This window comes from Lepidothrix coronata, unplaced genomic scaffold (genome assembly GCF_001604755.1).
Source record: "Lepidothrix coronata isolate B3197 unplaced genomic scaffold, Lepidothrix_coronata-1.0 Scaffold94, whole genome shotgun sequence".
NCBI classification, from domain to species: Eukaryota; Metazoa; Chordata; class Aves; order Passeriformes; family Pipridae; genus Lepidothrix; species Lepidothrix coronata.
In genome coordinates this window covers 1,924,443-1,944,215 of record NW_016690274.1, presented here as the reverse complement: position 1 = coordinate 1,944,215, position 19,773 = coordinate 1,924,443, and the positions used below count along the sequence as shown (strand labels likewise).

At 37.1% G+C, this 19,773-nt stretch overlaps 1 protein-coding gene across 9 annotated transcripts in view; it reads right to left on the bottom strand.

Annotated features, from left to right (window-relative positions):
* The window catches only part of SYNE1 (spectrin repeat containing nuclear envelope protein 1), a 306,473-nt gene that overhangs the window by 81,928 nt on the left and 204,772 nt on the right, over positions 1-19,773 (bottom strand). For 7 of the 9 annotated variants that reach the window (XR_001875992.1, XR_001875991.1, XR_001875996.1 and 4 more), the window contains 11 exons: positions 17,217-17,390; positions 15,270-15,461; positions 10,941-11,075; positions 10,227-10,333; positions 8,659-8,809; positions 7,752-7,886; positions 7,440-7,595; positions 6,392-6,601; positions 4,961-5,062; positions 3,098-3,217; positions 1,117-1,317 (listed from right to left, as the gene is read on the bottom strand). Coding sequence is in view for 1 of the 9 variants with exons in the window: in XM_017821972.1 (XP_017677461.1) it covers positions 1,117-1,317; positions 3,098-3,217; positions 4,961-5,062; positions 6,392-6,601; positions 7,440-7,595; positions 7,752-7,886; positions 8,659-8,809; positions 10,227-10,333; positions 10,941-11,075; positions 15,270-15,461; positions 17,217-17,390 (1,683 nt within the window). In the remaining 8 variants the exon portion in view is untranslated. The remainder of the gene's footprint in view (positions 1-1,116; positions 1,318-3,097; positions 3,218-4,960; positions 5,063-6,391; positions 6,602-7,439; positions 7,596-7,751; positions 7,887-8,658; positions 8,810-10,226; positions 10,334-10,940; positions 11,076-15,269; positions 15,462-17,216; positions 17,391-19,773) is intronic. The other 2 variants (XR_001875994.1, XR_001875993.1) reach the window with 2 other exon arrangements.

Genomic DNA, 19,773 nt, shown 5'->3' with positions numbered 1-19,773 from the left:
TTCACTCCACAACATTTTGCATAGGCCAGTAGGCGACTTAAAGAAGACAATAGTCTTTTCAAAGAAAGAAGTCAGTCATGCTTTCCACGCAAATTCCATCCTGACCCTGATTCCATAAATACAAATATCGTAAATCGGACAACCACGCCCAAAAAATTCTGCCTAATAAAAACGTGGAAAATCCTTGTTATGTTTGTGGGTGCTATTAGCAAATGTAAATTTCTGTTGAAAATAAATGGAGTGGTGGATGAAATTGCTATGTAGCATGATAGGACAAGACTAGGAACTTGTTATTAGAATAAGGAAGAAAATGCAATCTACCTGGCTTCACCTTCAACAAAGCATTTGAAACTCAGTCTGTTAGAACAGTTCATTGACTTCAATTTAAAATAAAGTCTGGTCCATCATTCTGAAAAGCTCCTGAATCTTTAGGAACAAAAGGTTAGCAATTTGCTCTTTACAAGTGTCCTGGTTTCAGCTGGGGTAGAGTTAATTTTCTTCTTAGTAGCTGGTACAGAGCTGTGTTTTGGATTTACTATCAGAATAATGTTGATGACATACTGATGTTTTCGTTGTTGCTGAGTAGTGCCTACCCTCAGTCAAGGACTTTTCAGTTTCCCATGCTCTGTCAGGGAGGAGATGCACGAGAAGCTGGGAGGGAGTATGGCCAGAACAATTGACCTGAACTAGCCAAAGGGATATTCCATACCACAGAATGTTATGCTCAGTATATAAACTCAGGGGAGCTGTCTGGGAGCTGCTGATTGCTGCTTGGGGACAGGCTGGGTATTGGTCAGGAGGTGGTGAACAACTGTACTGTGCATCACATTTATTTCTCTTGTGTTTATTTCTCTCTCCATTACATTTATATTTGGAAAAATATTATTATTATCAGTAGTAGTGTTATTAGTATTATATTGTATCTTGTTTCAATTATTAAACTGTTCGTATCTCAACCCACGAGGTTTACTTTTTCTTTCTGATTCTCCTTCTCCCCAGGGAAGGAAGGGGGAAGTGAGAAAGCAGTTGTGTGGTATTTAGTTGCTGGCTGGGGTTAAACTGTAACAACAAGCTTACCTTCATGATTAGTCCTGAAATATGTTCCCAGTTTCTTACCTTATGTTTGTCAAGCAGCAATCGAACCTCTTCCTTAGAAGAAACAATCATTTTCTGGTCACCAGCCATTTTTTCTTGGCCTGTTTCTACCAGGTCAGCCAGGTCCTGCAAAGCCCGCTCATACTGGCTCTTAAGAGCCATATTCTGATTCAGATCACTTTGCCTGGATCCAATGATCATCAGCAGCTCATCATACTTATCCTGGGGGGCAAAGGGCAGCAATGGTGATTCTTATTTCACACCTTACATGTCTTCCTAGAGACAATCTTACTGTCCCTGTACTCCTCTGTGAATACTAGCAGAATAATATCTATTTCCAGCTCAAAAAAGATTTGCAGATATACTGACTTCCCTGATAAATAAACAGCTCACCATTTAAAGACAATAAAAATAAGCAAGACCTGCAACTCTTTCAACTGCATGCATTCAGGAACAAAATTAGAAGAATCCCAAAAACTTAATAGTAACAAAGAAGCAGGGTAATTTGGCTTAAGGTATCAAAAAACAGCGACTACTGCACACTGCAGATGCTGTTTACATTTTACTTTTTATAATGAAGAGGACTGGATGGACTCCATCATGGATCCAGACTATAGGCACCTTGAAGTCATATATGTTTCCTCCTCCTGCCCCAGTACCTTATTGGTAGCAAGCAAGATACATACAACTTACTGTAAAAACCAAACTATGCCTAAAATAGCAATATACTTTATGTAGAACATTTTCTACTTTATGTAGAAAAAGTGCAGTGAGTATTTCACAGTGTTCTCATACTGTCAAATTACAAAACAAGACAAAAAAAAAATCTCATCAATTCCTGTATGTATACCTCGACCATAAAAGTGAGAACAACCTACAGATGCTTTTCATCACCTGAACGGGATTTTTTTCTTGTTTTGGTTTTGAGAATTGTACTCTGAGAACATACATCTGATTGTGAGAATAAGCCCACACTTTTGATCAAAACAAGACATTCAGAAACTAATAAACAAAAATATCTCTATGATCATCCAGCAGTGTAACAAAATGCCCACTCTCACACTGCAGGCTGGCTCTCCTAGCTTTAAACAGAAAATTGTGAGAAGCACACCTGTCAAAAAAAGTAAAAGGAAGACTTTTCTAAAAACTGAAATGAAGGGGAGGGGGCACATAATGACACATAATCCGACAGAAAAACCAAACAAAACCAACCAACCAAACAAAAAGCAAAGCAAACCAAAACAGAAAAAACAAACCCTCAAACCAGCAGGAGGCAGTAAGAGCAAAAAGATAAAGAACTGGGCAAAAGACCTATTCCCACAAATCCTTTGTCATTCATTTTTAATCGATGTCATTGTCCTGTTGGCTTAACAAGTTTATGGTCCAGTTTCATAGGTTTCATTTGCTTCTAATTTATTGTTATGTCATTGCAAATGGTAAAATTCACAAGTCTTCTCCTTGATCTTTCCTTAAGCATTCCCTACATCACCATAAAACTGCTCACAAAACAGTTTTAACAGATTTATAGAAGTTCTGGATCAATTGCCCACATTATCTACATGAGAGATGTTCTAGTAAAAGCAGAACATTTCTAGTTTCAGGTCACACTTAGCTCTCTATCCCCCTTCACTCTATTTTTTTTAATGACAGATGTGAGGCAATACTAAACTGCAGATCATGAGACGCTGGTGAGAACAGGGATGAACCTTCAGTAGAAATTTATGTTTACCTGCTTAACTTTATCTGTTTGAAAAAGGAGATAACAAGAGCTGACAGAAAACATATTTTTGTAGATTTTTCCAATTAATATTCCTAATAACAGAGATGTTGGAAAATCCAAAGAGGCAAAAATAGAAAAACTAGGTGAATCAGAGAGAACATAATTTTTTATACACACTGAAATGGTTTTAAATATCTTTTCCTAAACTACTTTATGAACAATAAAAAGAAGCCTTCCACTGATATCACCAGACACATCTAGGATGGAACTTATGAACCATACCTGGATCTTAGACAACTCTTGCACAGAAGGTTGGTCAATTTGTAGTTTGTCTATACGCTTCTTTAATTCATTGATTCCAGCATCTAGTTCCTTCAAACCTTCTTCTGCCTGCAGTATGACCTGTATTTGAAAATTACATTGCTTAGTTTGAAATTTTTAACAGTATTGTAGCTGCCATATGGTAAATTCTTTTCTGCTTGAAGTACTAATCAGTCCTTCAATGTGCTGAAATGTTAAAGGATACTATAAAGAAAATGTGTTAATTCAAAGTTGGGAGAGCCCAGTTTGTTTCTTAAAGTTAAATAAATATGTCATTATTATTTTTAATAACCAGATGTTTTAGTATCATACACTATTTTATACCAAACATTACTGTGAAGTTCCATGCTTTTAATTACATAGTACAGGCACAAAAGGACTTTTCTTTCCCCTAACACCTTGGTTTAAAGCTTTCTTTTTATTAACACATATTCCTGTCATATCCGAGCACCAAGCAAACAACCAGTGCTGCACAACATATGTATGATAGCAAGGAGTCATAGTTCCCATTTGGGACAAGGATGAGGCCAAAATTACTGTCAAGGAAAAAGACTTGTACATCCCTTTTGCACTTGGACAACTTACAGTTTAGGAACACAAGTTGGTATTTGCAAGTATATGCAGGTGATAAGTTTTTTCAAAGCTTTCCTAGGTCTTTGCTGAAGTAAAACATGCAGACTATTACAAAGCACGAGGTAGGCTCCTGTACTTAAAGTCCTTTGATAAGGCCCTTTCTTGGAAACTGCTTATCCAAGTATGCTTAAACTATGCATGTGAAGTAGAACTTCTGCCTCCCAGTAACATGGAGTATGCAGAATACAGCCACTAAACTTCCACTCCATGCAACTAAGTTACCTGGCTGGTTAAGGGCCTTATTTCTACTTTTCTAATCACACATTGAACAAACAGCAATGCTTTTAAGTTTGAATGTTTTATCAGACAAGGTAGATTTTCAGAAATAAAAAAATTCACTTCCTTTTGTTACCACATTGTTTTCCTAGTTTCTAGTTAAATTAATCATACAGGAGATAAATTTTTGCTAATCTTTCACATCATGGAAGATAGAAAAGAAAGACACAGTGCCACCTCTCTGATTCATACAGGAGGCATAAATTCAAAGTTTGAATGTCAGGTATATAAAATCCAGTATTTCTGTTTAGCTGAAGGGTAAGTCTCTTCCATTCTTTCACCTGCTGGCATCAGAAATCAGTAGCCCTTGAGTAACAAGAAACATCTTCAAAAAGTAGCCCTTAGCATACTTAATCCATTTTGCACTGGCAAAACAGAAAGAAGAAAACAGGACATACTTTTTCATATAAATAATTAATTATTCATCAAGTCATTACTGATAAAGAAAAGCTCCTTATTACCTTAAATTAAAATGAGTAACATTCAAGATATCACTACAAACTAGTGCAGAAGAAAGTGTCTTTGGTTTTTAATACAGTTTAATAGCCAAAGAATTTAGCAAAAATTTGGGCCTTTTTTTTAATTATGTTTTCTCTCTTTCTTTCAAATACCCAGTATATGCATAACAAGGTACTAGGTCAGCTAGGGGATAAGAAAGACACTTTTCGGAGGTTTGGGGGGTTTGTTTGTTGGGGTTTTTTGTTTGGTTTTCTGTTTGTTGGCTTGTTTTTTGTGCCTTTTTGTTTTATTTATTTATAAACATGTGTAGTACACTCTTGGAAATACTGATTTTCATATACTTCATGAATACGTATATTCTCCCATAAAATACAATTGTTCTCTAGAACTTATTAATACTTTGGATAGAAACTTTACCTCTTCCCCTCTCCCCAGGTAACAGACATGTGATAATACCTGCATTTGTTCTGTTTCTGGTCTGTCAGCTGCCTCTGCTAGTTTCTGTAGAACTAAGTATTTGTTATCAGCCACCGATGTAAACATGAGCTTCAGATCATTCTACAGGAGACAAAACCAAGAACAAATTATATCCTATCACAGCACAAAACAACTGAAAAAGATTGCATGTTTCAAAAAGTTTAAAGCATTAAAATGTTACACAATCAACAGTGTAGTATAAAACCTTTTAAAAATTGGAAGCATCATAATTAGCCAATGCAAAACATTTAACATGGCTGAAAATCCATAGCTGGATATATATGAGCTAAAAGCTAAACCAACTCCTATTCAAAACATATCCTCTGAACACACTTTTGCTTTTGCCTTCCTATTAAATAATTAATTACCAATGGTCATTATCTTCATTTAACAAAAAGATGTTATTCTTTTGCAGTTAATTCTACCACATATGCTTGTAAACAAGCTAGGTTTTACTTTTTAAGGGAAGCATTTTTCATTGCAAACTTGAGCAAATATAGCAAATAAGTAAACAAGGCTTCCACACTTTACAGGGCTAACTACATGCTACTACTTTTAGAATACCTTATTAGACTGGACACATTAAATATTACTTAACAATTTTGCCAAGATACAATCAATTACCTTTTTCATGCATTCATCTCAACAGAAAATTATCAGTACATTTTTCTGAGACTTTCAGCATTACATGAGGAGCATGACAGATTTTTTATTGTTTTTTTACATGCATTAATTATTTTAAATACTAAATATCACCAAGAATAATGCAAAGGATTTTAATCGACTTTGCTTTATTCAGCAAAGGAAGGTTTTTAATTGAAAAAATGTAGACTGCGGAGGAAAAGTTATGGGATTTGGAAAGAAATCCGGTAGTAATACCCTATAAAAAGATGACACTAACCTAAAGACACTAGGAATCTATTTTCCTTGAGTTGGTTTTTTTTGTAATTTAAGGGTTTTTTTAATTAAAACTAAACCATACTGGAGGCTTTATATAATGATAATATCAGGAGAGAAGGTAGAGACAAAGTAAGATATAAAAGCACTTCTGAACTCCGTTTGAAAAGTTTTCTGAAAGTGCAAATTTCTTCACTTATCTTCATTTTTTCAGCTTGGCTCGGTACAGACTTCCTTTGATGTAACATCAGCAGGATGAGACAGCATGAAATGATTGATCACTTTACAATAATAGCATGAGTTGCAGAAGACTTCCAGCAGAAGTTTAAATTTTGAGTAATTATTTGGGTGCCAAGTTCTGCATAATCTGAGTAGTTTGATTTTTCAATAAAAACCCGTGCCAACATTATTCTTTTGATTTGGTACCAAAAATTCTCATTGCTTTAAGAATGACAGCCTTTATAGCCCCATTTGACATGTACCCCTGTTAATTCCATCCAATGGACCTCATACCTTGAACGTGACTATTTGCTGGATCCGTCCTTTCATCTGATGGCATCTCTGATTTACTACTGACTCCAGTAAGGTCAGTCTTTTCAGGAGACAATCCAAAGTGTCTTCTATGATAACCCTATTATCACTATGGTCAGGAAATATCTGAGCAAATAAACTCTTGTTCTTATCCACTTCTTCTGTTATGTCTTTGATTTCTTTGGCAAGAGACTAATTTTGTAGAAAAACAAAAGTGACAGTCAGACACTCTGGAAAGAAGGCAAAAATTTTGCTGTGATGCACTGAGTTTTTTGCATTGTTAGTATACACACACTAGATAAAGTTTTGCATCTGTAGTAATCTCTGATAGTAAAAAGACTCCAGACTGCTACAACTAAAACAAGTGCTGGAACAAAATGATGTAAAATCATAGAAACATTTGTGTTGGATTAAAGGTCATCCAGTCCAACACCCTGAAGTAAACAGTGACATCTTCCAACTAAATCAGGATGCTCAGAGCCCTGTCCAGACTGACTTTGAAAGTTTCCAGGGATGGGGCATCCACCACCTCTCTGGGCAACCTGCTCTAGCATTTCACCACTCTTCTTGTGAAAAATTTCTTGCTTGCATCTAGTCTGAATCTATCCTCTTTTAGTTTAAAATAGTTATTCACCTATTGCCTCTGTGTCCCCCCACTATTCCATTCTTTCCCCCTTGTCCCACTCTCAATTAATGCTGATGAATTTGTGCTGTTTCTATATCCAGAGCACTCCTCCCTCTTTTTCACTTTGTTTCAATTTCAACATTATGGTGTTTGCTAATACTTAGCAAAGAAGCTAAACAAAAGAAAGAATCCATGTTTAATTCTCTTCTGACTAGGAAAAATTCCCACAACATTCTCTACACGGTCAATAAAGTTACTTCTACCAGTAGCAGAACACCTCAATTACGTAGAGATTATGTCAGCAACATGTCACTTATCCAGGATTCTAATACTTTTTTTCTAAACACTACATAAAATGCACACTTACTGACAATTGAAAGAAAGTTCTATCCATGGATTCCTTACCTCTTGCTTGCAGAGGTATGTTTCTGTTTCTTCCTCTGGCAACGGAGCTGTAGCAACAAAGACCTGCTCTTCCACACCATCTAGCCACACGGATGTGGCTGTGACACCATCATACAGCTTCTGTTCAAGATGCAGGGTCTCCTCCACCTGTCCAGCCTGGGCAAAAGGAAACAAGAGATGTCCAGAGTAGACGATATTCTTTCTAACTTCTAGTATTTGGGAGAGGCCTGAATTTTCAGGTGGTAGCTAGAGGAGTTTTCACTGTACACATGGTTTTGCTGGAGGACAGGTGTAAAGACAATTGAAAATTACCTCAGATGAGACATCTTCAAAGGCCTGATTTAATTCAACCAGTACTGGTGAGATGGAGGATTTATCTTCATCCTGTCTCTCCACTTTATACAAAGGCATTCCAGGTATCAGTCTGTTCGGTCTGCTATAAAGCTGCTGAGAGAAAAGTACTAATTAGGATGCTTCTACCATATAGAGGGCAAAAGATTCTCTACTGACTGAGGCTATCACCAGCTAATGTTCATGATCCTCCCACAACTGTTTTGTGTCATGAATATCTTGAATAAAAGACTTCTCAACAGGAGTTAAAACTAAATTACTAGTTTTTACCAAAAATATAATTAATTACTGTTGAATTAATACAAGATATTTAGAACTTAGAAAGCAGATTAATGGAGTGTTATGCAAAGAATACTGGGTCTGGGTCTATTAAAAATAAAATGGAGGATGTATGTTAATATAGATCTTGGATTGTCCCCCAATTTAGTTGATTAATCCCTGTTTCTTTCAGTAAAAATTTGGGGGCTGAAATCCCTTACCCACTGAGATCAAGAATTGAATGTAACGAATACATTCAAACTGAAAACAACAGTTTTTTCCCTAAGCTCTTGCCAGAGGACTGATCAATTCCAGAGGGATAATTTGTTACAGAATTATCCTGAGTTAGATAAGTAGATAAACATTTTGTCTGAGCTCTTTCTTCCTTTCTAGGTCATTAACCTGAATGGAAGTGCAATTCAAATCACTTTGAACAAGAGCAGTGCTACTGCCAATATTTAAAAGTTTTTAAAGATTTCACAAAAATAAATTGTTCCATATTCTCTGCATTAACTACAGCACCTTAATGCATCAGATATGCACACATTGTACCTTTCGTTGTGCAACCGCTCTCATAGAAAAAATTAAAAGAGAAATTCAAAATAGCTACCAGCTGTTCTTTTTCCAAAGCTTTCTGGAGCAGTCTCTGCTTGGTACTGAATTCCTGATTTAGGCTTTCCCATTTCCTCTTCATCTGTTCTTCAAATGATGGCTTCTCACTTTCTAAGACTAATTCCTCAGAAAGTGTATCAGGCTTTCCACTGAATCAGAAGATGCATAAAGGTTTAACAAATAGAAAAGTTATAATCATTTAAGGTGTTTATTTTCTCTTTCCATTAGGAAATTCAACATTTAAATTAAGTGCTACTTTTTAGAGTTTTTGTCTATTTTTTTCTTTTTCAGATAACAAGACAAAGCCTGGTTTGAACAGTAAGAAGTTCTTGCCAGATGGAATGAAATGTACTTTCTTTCTAAGAAACTGTTTAGAGTTGCAAGTACCCCTATTAAGTTAAAAAAAAAAACAACAAAAAAACCAGACTGAATATACATTGAAATGTAATCTATAAACAAGTTTTACTTCAAAGCATGAATTAAAATAAATATTTAATCTGACTCCTTCCTCACCTCCTTTCTCAAAATGTAACATGCAAGACAAGCATATGCATTTAGCTTTGGTAAACACTGAATCAAATTCAGTACTTTCTGTTTGATTTTTTTTTTATTTGTTTCTATAGTATACCATCATGTGACAGAAGGAAGCCTCAAACAGAAGGAGACTGGTTAAGTACTTTCTGCCATTATAATTAAAAATACCCACACTTAAATATTAAAAATGCTGAGGAAAAGAACTTGCTGAGTATGGCTTACATTCCCTGTGCATAAAACTTGTTTCTGCTGTTTCATGAACTACTTTCATGTTCTAGACTTTGGTATGCTGGAGGAGCCACAAAGATGCTTCTCCCTATTACTGAGATCCATCAAGGAATATTTTAACTGAAGGGTTGACTGCTACTTGATTCTTGAACTGGTAATGTTCACCCTGGTTTCCTTTTCCCAAGACCTTGCCCTTCCTGCTTCCTGAACGTCAGCATCAGTAGTAGGCAGTAGTTTTCTTCTGCTTTCTCTAGGGCAGAAGTCTCTCCCAGACAGAGCTGAGGCTTTCATAGATATTTACTTCCTCTCAAATGGGCAAGTGTGTAAGAAGATACAGACCAGAGATGAAATTCAAAATACACAAGGCTTCAAAAATAAAAATATTAACTAATTGCAGGAAAAATAAAATTAAGCAATGAGTATCCCATCTGGGAAGATCTGGTTACAATGGCAGATGCCAATGTTTTAGAGATAGTTGTGACACACACCAATGGTGGTCCATAAAGTTATAGTAACTGATCCACTGCTTGTCTAATGAGTCCTACTACTTTTTAATTTTAGTGTGATGCTTGATAATAAGAATAAAAGGCATTTCTAAATGTTGAAGACAGTCTATCAGCACAAAAGTTTGTGTAACTATATAATCAGACCCCCGAATTATAAGCCAGGAATCCAGTATCCTAGGTGCTGTATAAAAATGATGAAACAAAAATTAGGATTATATGCAGAAGAGGGATATAAACATTAGGATGTCAAAGCCCAGTCATAGAAATTTACTTTTCAGAACAACACATAAAAGCACACCTTATACACAGGCCTTCTGTAGCACCTTGCTGTGTTAGGATTTCTCCTCCACGGCATGCAACTGATCGAAGCAGATTCTTCTGCTCTTCCAGCTCTTGTTCCAGCTCCTAGCATAGCAAGTTACAAAAACAAGAACAAATCTCAAAGTGTCTTTGCCTTGAAAGGATATGTCTACACTGCATACCTGTCATGCAAAGTTAGCTGAGCTATTTCTGATATGTCTCGCTTAAGCACCAAAAGCAGTCAAAAATCTCCACCAAGGGACACAGAAAAGTCATATATATAAACTGTACTGTTGAACTAATTAACTAATGCAATGCAGCTTCTGAAATCCATCCTAGTGAAGATATCTGCATATCATGCAACAATATACCATGCAGTGTGTGCATCTTTGCTTCTACAAAACAAAAATTATTACTTTTAATACTCTCTTTTAATAATCTCTCTTTCGAGTAACTTAAAGGGTTGATTTATTTTACTGATGGGCACAAGAAGTATAGAGTGACTCAGTGAATCAACCATGGTCACCCAGGATGTCTGGTCTGCCTGACTGTTACAGATATAAGACAGTGAACTCAGATGGATTGTTACAAAAGCGCTGAGTAAGAAAGATCATAAAACATAATATTTCAGTGGAAATATTAACAAGAATGGCTCAGCTATAGTATTAAGCACAATCTAAAGATGGGAGTAAAAGAAATACAAAACACCAACTTTCTGTTGCTGCAGGGTACTCTGCTGTTGCTGTGAGCGGGTAGTTCTTGCTTGTGCCAGCCATTCTTGAACACTGGGGCTTTGTGAGGAAACAAAGTCCAGATCACTCTCCTCCTTTTCTTGTAATGATCCCTGCTTTAAAAAAGAGAAATAAATACTTCAAAAAATCTCTTACATTGTTAGAGAGCTGGCAGGTCCAGCTCATCTGCTCAAAATCACCTTCCACCTCTCAAGCTGCTAGCTCTCATAAATTCTGAAGTAAGCAATGACTTTAGATTTCTAACTTCTACTAGTTTTTGCTTACTAGCAAGAAAAGAATCCCTAAAAATGTAAAAATAAACATGCACCACTGCACTCAGCAGAATCAGCGACCAGAGGTCAGAGACCATGTTTCTGAAGACTGTTCTGCTTCTAAAAATCAGCCTTGATGTGCAGTGGAGGATGCTGCTTTAACTGGTAATGCAGGGAATCAATGGTTTGTTTCTGCCAAGTTTTCAATTTAATTAAAGCCAATTTTTTCATCTGACTGAAAAGGAGAAAATGCTGATTGTCATTCTGGTCTAAATTTATTTACCAATAAGCAGAGAACTCTATCTATGGTTGGAAGAAACACACTCAGTTAACAGCAGATTATATGATACAAACAGGAGAGATTGTAAGAGAGACCAAATCACTGAATGTCAGAAGAGCACAGCAAAAGCAACAGTCTCTTCAATTCATACTTCTATCGTTATGTTTTTCCAACATGAGTGATTAGATAGGCTTTCTGTGTAAGCAAAGCAAAAAAGAACAAAGGCCTTGATAGCTCCAAAAACTGTTTTATCAACTTCTTGACTTCCGAAATACATGTTGGCTGTAAGTTTAAACAATTTTAGCAGCCAACGTATTCAGATGTAGGGATTTTAACATGCTTGGCATTATGTTAAAGACAGATTTGTAAGTCTGGCTACTTAGATGTATGCATCTCTCTGGATTTATTTAATTAATACTACGTGCAATGAGAGGATGACTGCAGAGTTTGTACCTTTTTTTTTTTTTTTTTAGAGTTTCAGGATCTAAAGCTGGGGCTTAATTCCTCTCTCATCCTGTCTATATATTTCATTTTTGTAGGATTCATATTTTGCCCACGATTCAGCTCTTATTCTCAGTAGATTAGGAGTGTCAAATGGTTCAGACATTACAGCAGGCTCTCCAAAACAAACACACATTCTGCCTTCCAGAGGACCTTTCTCTTAAATCAGACAGGAAGGAGCAAGCGGAAATTCTTCTTGCTTCACCCAGTGATCCTTGTGCTAACAACTGAGATGGACTTCTGCCACCAGTGTTCCTGGCACCAGGCACTGAAACAGAGGAGTTTTGCTAAGTAGTAGAAGTTAGGTGTAAGAGTTCAATTTTGGGGGATGATGGATGTACTGGAGTTGAAAGGACTGATTAGTGTTAGAGGATATAAACTGTAAGAGAAGCAACACAAGCAAGTAGGTATCTGGAGCTGGAAAGAATCATTAGCCCTTGCTCTATGAAATAACTCTGTTTTACTAAGGATTCGTTTTGCAGGTAAACTGTGTTACTTCACCTTGTAGCAACAAGTTTCTAGAAAAGCTGATGTAGCTGAAGTGTTAACTATGATGGCATAGTTAATAGTCTCCATTACAGGAGACCAGGTTAGGCAAAGTAAATATTATGTGAGGGCTAAAGAGGGTCTGGAATTCTAATTTTTTTTCTATTAAAAATTAGAAAACAGACAGTCTTTCGGTACATTTTGGGAGGGAAAAAATCTGTTTCATTTTATATACTCTAGGGACTATAGCTGTTCAATTTGTAAATTCCTTTAGAGAATAGTATCTAGTTCTTCACTGCACTTGGGCAGGCTGGTTCATTTCAGTTAGATTTTGAGTCTCCTTTTCTTTGGGAAGAGGACTGAGAAGCTACAATTCTGGAATTATACTAAGACAAATAAACAGTAGTCCCACAGTTCCTTCAATAGCAGAGCGTAAAAGGGATTGTGGCATTTGTGGATGCAATGAGGTTTTGCAAATACGCTATTGTGCATAGTTTTCAGATCTAAAGTATTTGTGAGCCAGACTTTATCATTCTCAAATCAAAGAAAATAAGTTTGAAAAAATACAGTTGCACTTTTATTTGAATTCTGGAACTGTATTATATTCCCTTTACATAGCCAGGGAAATATACACTTGAACCCCTTCATTCCTGGGAACTATCTACTCTAGTACAGAAATAAATGGAAAGTCCCTGAAGAAGATGGTAATGAAATTGATCTCTCAAAGAATTTCAGAATCATACAAACTTATATGAGGCATAATTTTTCCTGTGAAACTGAAGTTATTCCTCCCCACAAATCCTTTGTAATAAAAATTAAAGAAACAGCATCTTGTTTGGTTTTTTTACAGCAGAATCCATTGTAATTCTTTGTTTTTTAAAGAGTCTATTTAGTTTTATTGCCTCGAAATCAGAGAATAAACAGTAACAAGGCAATATTTTATTTATCTTTTGAAGTGATACCTTTGGAGACAGATACTGGAACTCTCCTGATTCAGCATGTTTCTGAGTAGTTTCACTGCTTTATTTTATGAATAAAGAAGTTGGTCTCCAAGTCATTTTTCCATATCATTAGTGACACTCATTACCTAAACTCAGAAGCAAAACTGAAATTGCGCAAGGAAGTTGCAGAATCTCACACTAATTCCTAAAAAGCCTTGTGCCACAGGAATAACAGGTATGCCGAAATAATGCTTTAAGGAAAATATAACTCAGCTTTTACAAGGTTCTTGGTCTTCCTGTGCAACCTGAGAGGATCCCTCCTTTGGGTGCAGGCTGGTCTATGCCTCTGGGTAATTACAAGGTTATCAGTACATCTAGAGACATGCATAAGTCTGAGTTTTTTACATGCATGAAAAACAGTGCTATAAGCTTGAAATGTTTCTCCAGGTTAATACAGGCAGTGAAAAGAGTTAGGGCGTTTTGGGGCATCTGATGCTCTCCATTGCCTGATTGTTTAAAAAACGACATTATTGAACTTCTCATTTGAAAAAAAATGGCTCAGTGAAGATCAGAAGATGTTTTACTGCCTATGTTATTTTCTTCTGAAATTTGAGTCTTGCATCATGCAGCATCTTAAACAATTCCTTTTCTACATCTGGAAATCATTTTGTTGCTATTTTAGATATTAAAAATCCAGCCAAAAATCTGTTTTAAAAGTTTCAGTAAACTAAATTACACCACTGCTTTTTAAAATTTTCAAAATACTTTAAAATTTAGTAAAAAAGTCTATGATGCCTTTTCACTTCACAAGTAATATATTAGAACATAGTGTCATGTGCCTGCATGCCTAATCATGAGGTTTAATATGCAAGAATAATATTAAAGTTACTTCACCTTAGAGGCAATAGGAACAAATACCTGGGGTTTTCCTTTCCTTTTTTTTTTTTTTTTATTTTTCTGAAGCTCTGTTAAGTTCTAAAGTTATGCAGTTGCTTTGGACTAAAAATAGTTCTTAGCACATCAAGTGACTTTTCAAGCTAACCTCTCAGTAGACTTTAATCTGCATTACAAGCTAGAAATCTTTGAAGCTTATCATGTTTAATTTGCACAGCAAAGCCCAGAAAAGAAGTAAAAGAAAAGAGGGGGAGGGAGTCACAGCAGGGCAAGCAAATTCACAACCAGTCAGTCACATTACATGGTTGGGTTTCTTGTATGTACTTGGTTCTCCACATGCTAGTTTAACCTAAAGAATGACCAAAAGCAACTGTTAAATACAATTAGCGCCAACAAGCAGACCCATGCTGCTAGAAATATAAACCTAGGAGAAGACTGAGGTTAAATGAACCTTTGTTTCTATAATATTTTGTTTGGTATAATGATGCCAATAAGTATTATCCATATTTAAAAATGTTCCCTTATCTTATGTTATCTGTTCACCGTGTTGTACTCAGGAAAGCATGTACTTAGGATTGTTCTTTTGTTGGGGGAGTGATCCTGCCCCAGAGCACACACAGCTTAAAGGGACTGGGAAAAGGCATAGAGTATATCCAGACCAAGTTAATCATCTATCTACTATAGTATTATCCTTTCAGAGCAGATAGTGAGGTTAGGATAGTTTTACCATAAAGTAGTGCTGTAAACTTGAAAATGATAAACTGAAGCTTTCTATGCAGTCCTTTAGTTTGGAGTACAATTCCATTTACTAACTAAAGATGAATAACCTGAACTAAATCAGTGCAATACTTCTACTCCTTTTTGCAGTTCCATAAAACTGCTATGAAAAGCCCAACCTCCTGCCTACCATGAAACCAGTTGAAAAGAGTCACTTACCCGAATGTTGATCTGTTTGTCATGGAGCACTCTCTGCAGTTCCAGAAGGCTGCCCTTCAGTGTCCTGAGCTTCATAGCCAGCTGCTCTGCCTCGTCCTTGGTGTGAGCCTTTCCCTCCATAAGCAAATTCTCGTTGTGCACAGACAGCTCTGACAAGGCTACCACCTTCTGTTCTATTTCAACCAACATGTTCTGCAGCAGCAAAAACAAAGAACCAAATTCATACATTTTCTAGCACCTATCACGCTTTCTGGCAAGATGACCAGTGGCCTACCTCACCCGCTGCCAACCTAAGAACAAGTCAGATTATCATTGCTTTGCTTTCCAGTCCCATTCAGAGTTCTTCAGAACATGCTTGCAAATGTTTGTATTTGCCATTTCAGTTTGCAATCTTTTTCAAAATAGGAAGTTAAAAAGTTACTTGGAAAAAACAATTTCTTGTAGAGGAGATGCTCTTTATTTGCACATTAAAGGTAAGGGTGGCTAAGAGGCTGGACTGACATCCATTAATGAGAAGAAACAAAGCACACAGAGTTACTTCTTTCCTCTTCTTTCATTTACATGTAGTCAAATGCTTCCTACCTCCTCCTATGTGTTCCTCTGGCTGTGTTGATAAGCTTCTCTTCTCACTATTTGCTCTTTCTGATTGGTGCATGAAGGACTTAAGGATTTCTATATAATCCTCTTTAGTCTAAAGAGAGACTTAAAGTGACAAATCTCTGGCATGTTTATTCTCAAAAGCTACTTTCCTGACATTCCATTAACCATTCACGTATTAGAAACATAGTGCATATTTTGATCTTCCAGATTCAACTCTCATACAGGTGTTGCTCAAAAACCAAGCCTGACATCAAATGTTTTTGTTTCCATAGCAAGTGCCAAGTATGAACTTACAAATGTTTTTCCTGAAGGAATGTGTGCAGGATAAGATGCACACATCTCTAAAAAGTAGGAAAAAAACCAACAAACTTACTGCATTAAGATTTTAAAAACCAGCAAAAGAATTGCAGAAAAGTTAACCATACTTTTTGAGTTTCTTACAGATTATGTTAAAAAAATACAGCTTTGTTTAAGTTCACAGTGTTTATCTACACACAACAAACAGCTCCCAAGGATGGGTGATGAAGAGACTGAGCAGACTGAAAATTCCAATAATGTAGTGTTGTTAGTGAAAATTCATCACTTATATGAAACTTAACTCCCATTTATCTTAAAATAGTTGAGATCCTCACTCTCTGATACAAAAAGGGATCTGTTGTCCATCTGTCTCTTGTCTCTCTTGTAATTTTAATTATAATGATCATACAGTTCTAAACAATTATTTAAAAATGGAAAACTCCCACTAATTTGAGAACCTGGGTGTTATGACTGATCCAAGTCTTGTTAATAAAAATATTTGCAGCTACTCTTATTGCAGAAACTCAGTTGTTTTGGTATTTGAGTTGATTAATATTAAAGCCATAAAACCAGTAACTCCTGATGATTATCCTTTACTTTTGAATGTGTGTAGGGATTATTCCTGAAGAGAACACACTACACCAGTCATCACTGCTAGTGTGATGACTTCAGCTGGAAAAGGAAGAGTAGGAAAGTACATTGCAGGTGTTGTCATACCTATCAAGTGAGCTGTTCAACCAATCCAGCTTGAAGGGAACAAAAAAAGCAAGTGAAGCAAATACAAGGCCTTTAAATTAAATCAAAATTACACCTGAAAGATGCAGAACTTCAAATTTTCTGCAGTCAGACATTTCGTTTTCCTACTGCTATGTTCACATGTGCTTTCTAAAGCGCTGTTTGAAATCTCTAATGAAAAATTAAGAACAGACTATATTTTTTTTCACAAATCTTTGATGAAGCTAATTGAGCATACAAAGGTGCTAAGGAACTCAGAAACTGCTCCACGAATATGCTGGCTCATTCCACTCAATAATGGTCTTAACATTTTACCTGACAGTCTACCAGCTGTGCTTCCATGTCCATAGGTTCCTCAGCAGTAACCAGAGCAGTGTCCAGCGTTGCTCGGGTATTGAGTAGCCAGTGGTCAAGCTCATCAGCTTCACAACGGTACCTTTGAAGAGCCTGCTCTTGCCGCTGTTCTTCCAGCTGCTCATTCAGTTTTTCCTAGAGACACAAAAAAGAAATAAACCACAACTATCACTTTTAGAAAGTTTTCCCTTTCTGTTCTGCACAGCTCCTATAAAATACTTTTAAGCTATAGTAAGACCTTTTTTTTTTACAAAATATTGCTTTCAATTGATGGGCCTGTTTTTCTGATGACTGAAATTCTGTTTCAGTTCAGTTACTGTATTTCTACTTTCTTCAGAGTTCAACAGAATTCTGCTATTGGAGCCTTATAAAGGTGAGGTCTTTTCGGCCTCCTCTTGCTGCTCTCCTTCAGGTTTTCCTCCACATTGATTCAGTTTGCTCAATTAACATAGCACTGTTTGCTTAGGGAGTGGGCTGCAGGGGAAGGGGAGCAGCTTTGCCTTTTTTGGCAGCAGGCTGTTAGATAGCCTTACTGTCTCTCAAGAGAGGCACAGAGGGGTACTTCAAGGACCCAAGAGAGTACTAGTGGGCCTTAGGTACAGTCACATGGGTAAAAAGAATACTGAAGAGTCGTCTACCTTCTCTGGCCTCTCAGAGTATCCCTGTGCCACAGATAGTGGAAGAACATTAAGTTCCAGTGGCTGCTGCAGTGTCAGCATTGCAGCAACACAGACACCCTGGGTCCACCCATCAGCCGGTCCATCTATTAGACAGACAGCGAGTGATCGGCAAGTCTCACTCGCCCTTGAATTTTTCCATATGAATTTGAAAACTAGCTGAACAGCTGGGCCCAGAGGGTGGTGATCAGTGGCACAAAGTCTAGTGAGCTGCCAGTACTGAGCGTCAGCAAGTTTGCTGGTGACACAAAACAGGAGGAGTGGCTGATATACAGATGGTTGTTCTGCCATCTAGATGGACCCTCAAAGGCTATAGAAATGAGCTGACAGGAACAAAGAGAAGTGTGAAGTCCTGCACCTGGAGGGGAACAACCCCATGCACCAGTACATGCTGGAGGCTAACCAGATGGAAAGCAGCTTGGCCGTAAAGGACCTGAGGGTCCAGGTGAACACCAAGTTGAACAGCACTGGACCTTTATGGAAAAGAAGGAGGGCAGCGTCCAGGGCTGCATTAGGAGTGTTTCCATCAGGATGAGGGAGATGATCCTGCCCCTCTACTTAACAGTGGTGAGTCCACACCTGGACTACTGTGTCTAGGTCTGGGGTCCTGAATACAAGAGAAATACTGACTCTCTGGAGGGAGTAGAGGGGATTTTGGGAATACGAAAACAAATAGGATGGTCAGAGGATACTTAGAGGTATCAGATAATACGAAACCTAAGCATGTTACAAATGTTATGGAACAAGGGGAAAAAATTGTACTGGATCTGGCTGGGATGGTTAACTTCATTGCAGTCTGTGGTTAAATCTGTGCAGATAACACAGCAATGTTTTGGCTACTGCTAAAGAGTGCTAGCACAGCATTAAGGCTTTCTTTCTAACTGCCCCTCACAAAGGCCTGTAGGCTGGGGATGAGCAAAAGGCTGGGAGAGGACATAGCCAAGACAGCAGACCTGAACTAACCAAAGGGATATTCCATACCATATGAGATTATGCTCAGCAATAAAAGCTCAGTGAAAAGCAGGGAGGGCATTTGTGTTTATGGTATTTGTTTTCCCAAGCAACACATGCTGAGCTTTCCAGGAAAGCAGCTAAACATCTGCCTGCTGTTGGGGTAGTAGTGAATACATTCCTCAATTTTCCTTGCTTGCATGCACAGCTTTTCCTTACCCTGTTTAAGCTGTCATTATCTTTGCCCATGAGTCTTCTATTTTTAACCCATCTCACAGGAGAAGGGAGTGAGGGTGGGTGTTTGGCTGCTGGCAGGGTAAACCTACAACACTTTATAAGGAAATTCAGACCTGAATGCACAGGGCAAATTCCTCACACAGGGAAGTGTTTGCACAGCTTTTCTGAATGCTCAATTTCAATAGGAAAATTAAAAATTACATATCAGAATAATTTAAAGAATAATGATAGTTGTTAAGTGTCTCAAATAATCCATAGCTAAACAGTTCTCAAGCTCTAGTTATTTAAATTAAGTCCACAGAAAGAACAATATTACCAGTCCACACCATCAAGAGCAAAATGTGTTCATTACCTGTTCTATCTTTATTTCTACATTTACTTTCCTGGGGTGTTCTGGAAGATTTTATTTGTGAAATAAGAGCTATGAAGTAGACAGGTTAAATTACTGAATATTGTCTACATACATTACAGATTTCCTAACCAGGATTATTAGGGAATACTTGTTGTATTGTATCAAAGTAGGTGTCAGAATCCTAACCATAGTTAAGTGCAATCTATTTGACTCATGCTTTATCTTGAAATTATTAGTTAGCATCTCCTCCTAAGTACTCTCACGAAGTTTGTTAGATCCTGTATGGGGTGAAAGCTATAGA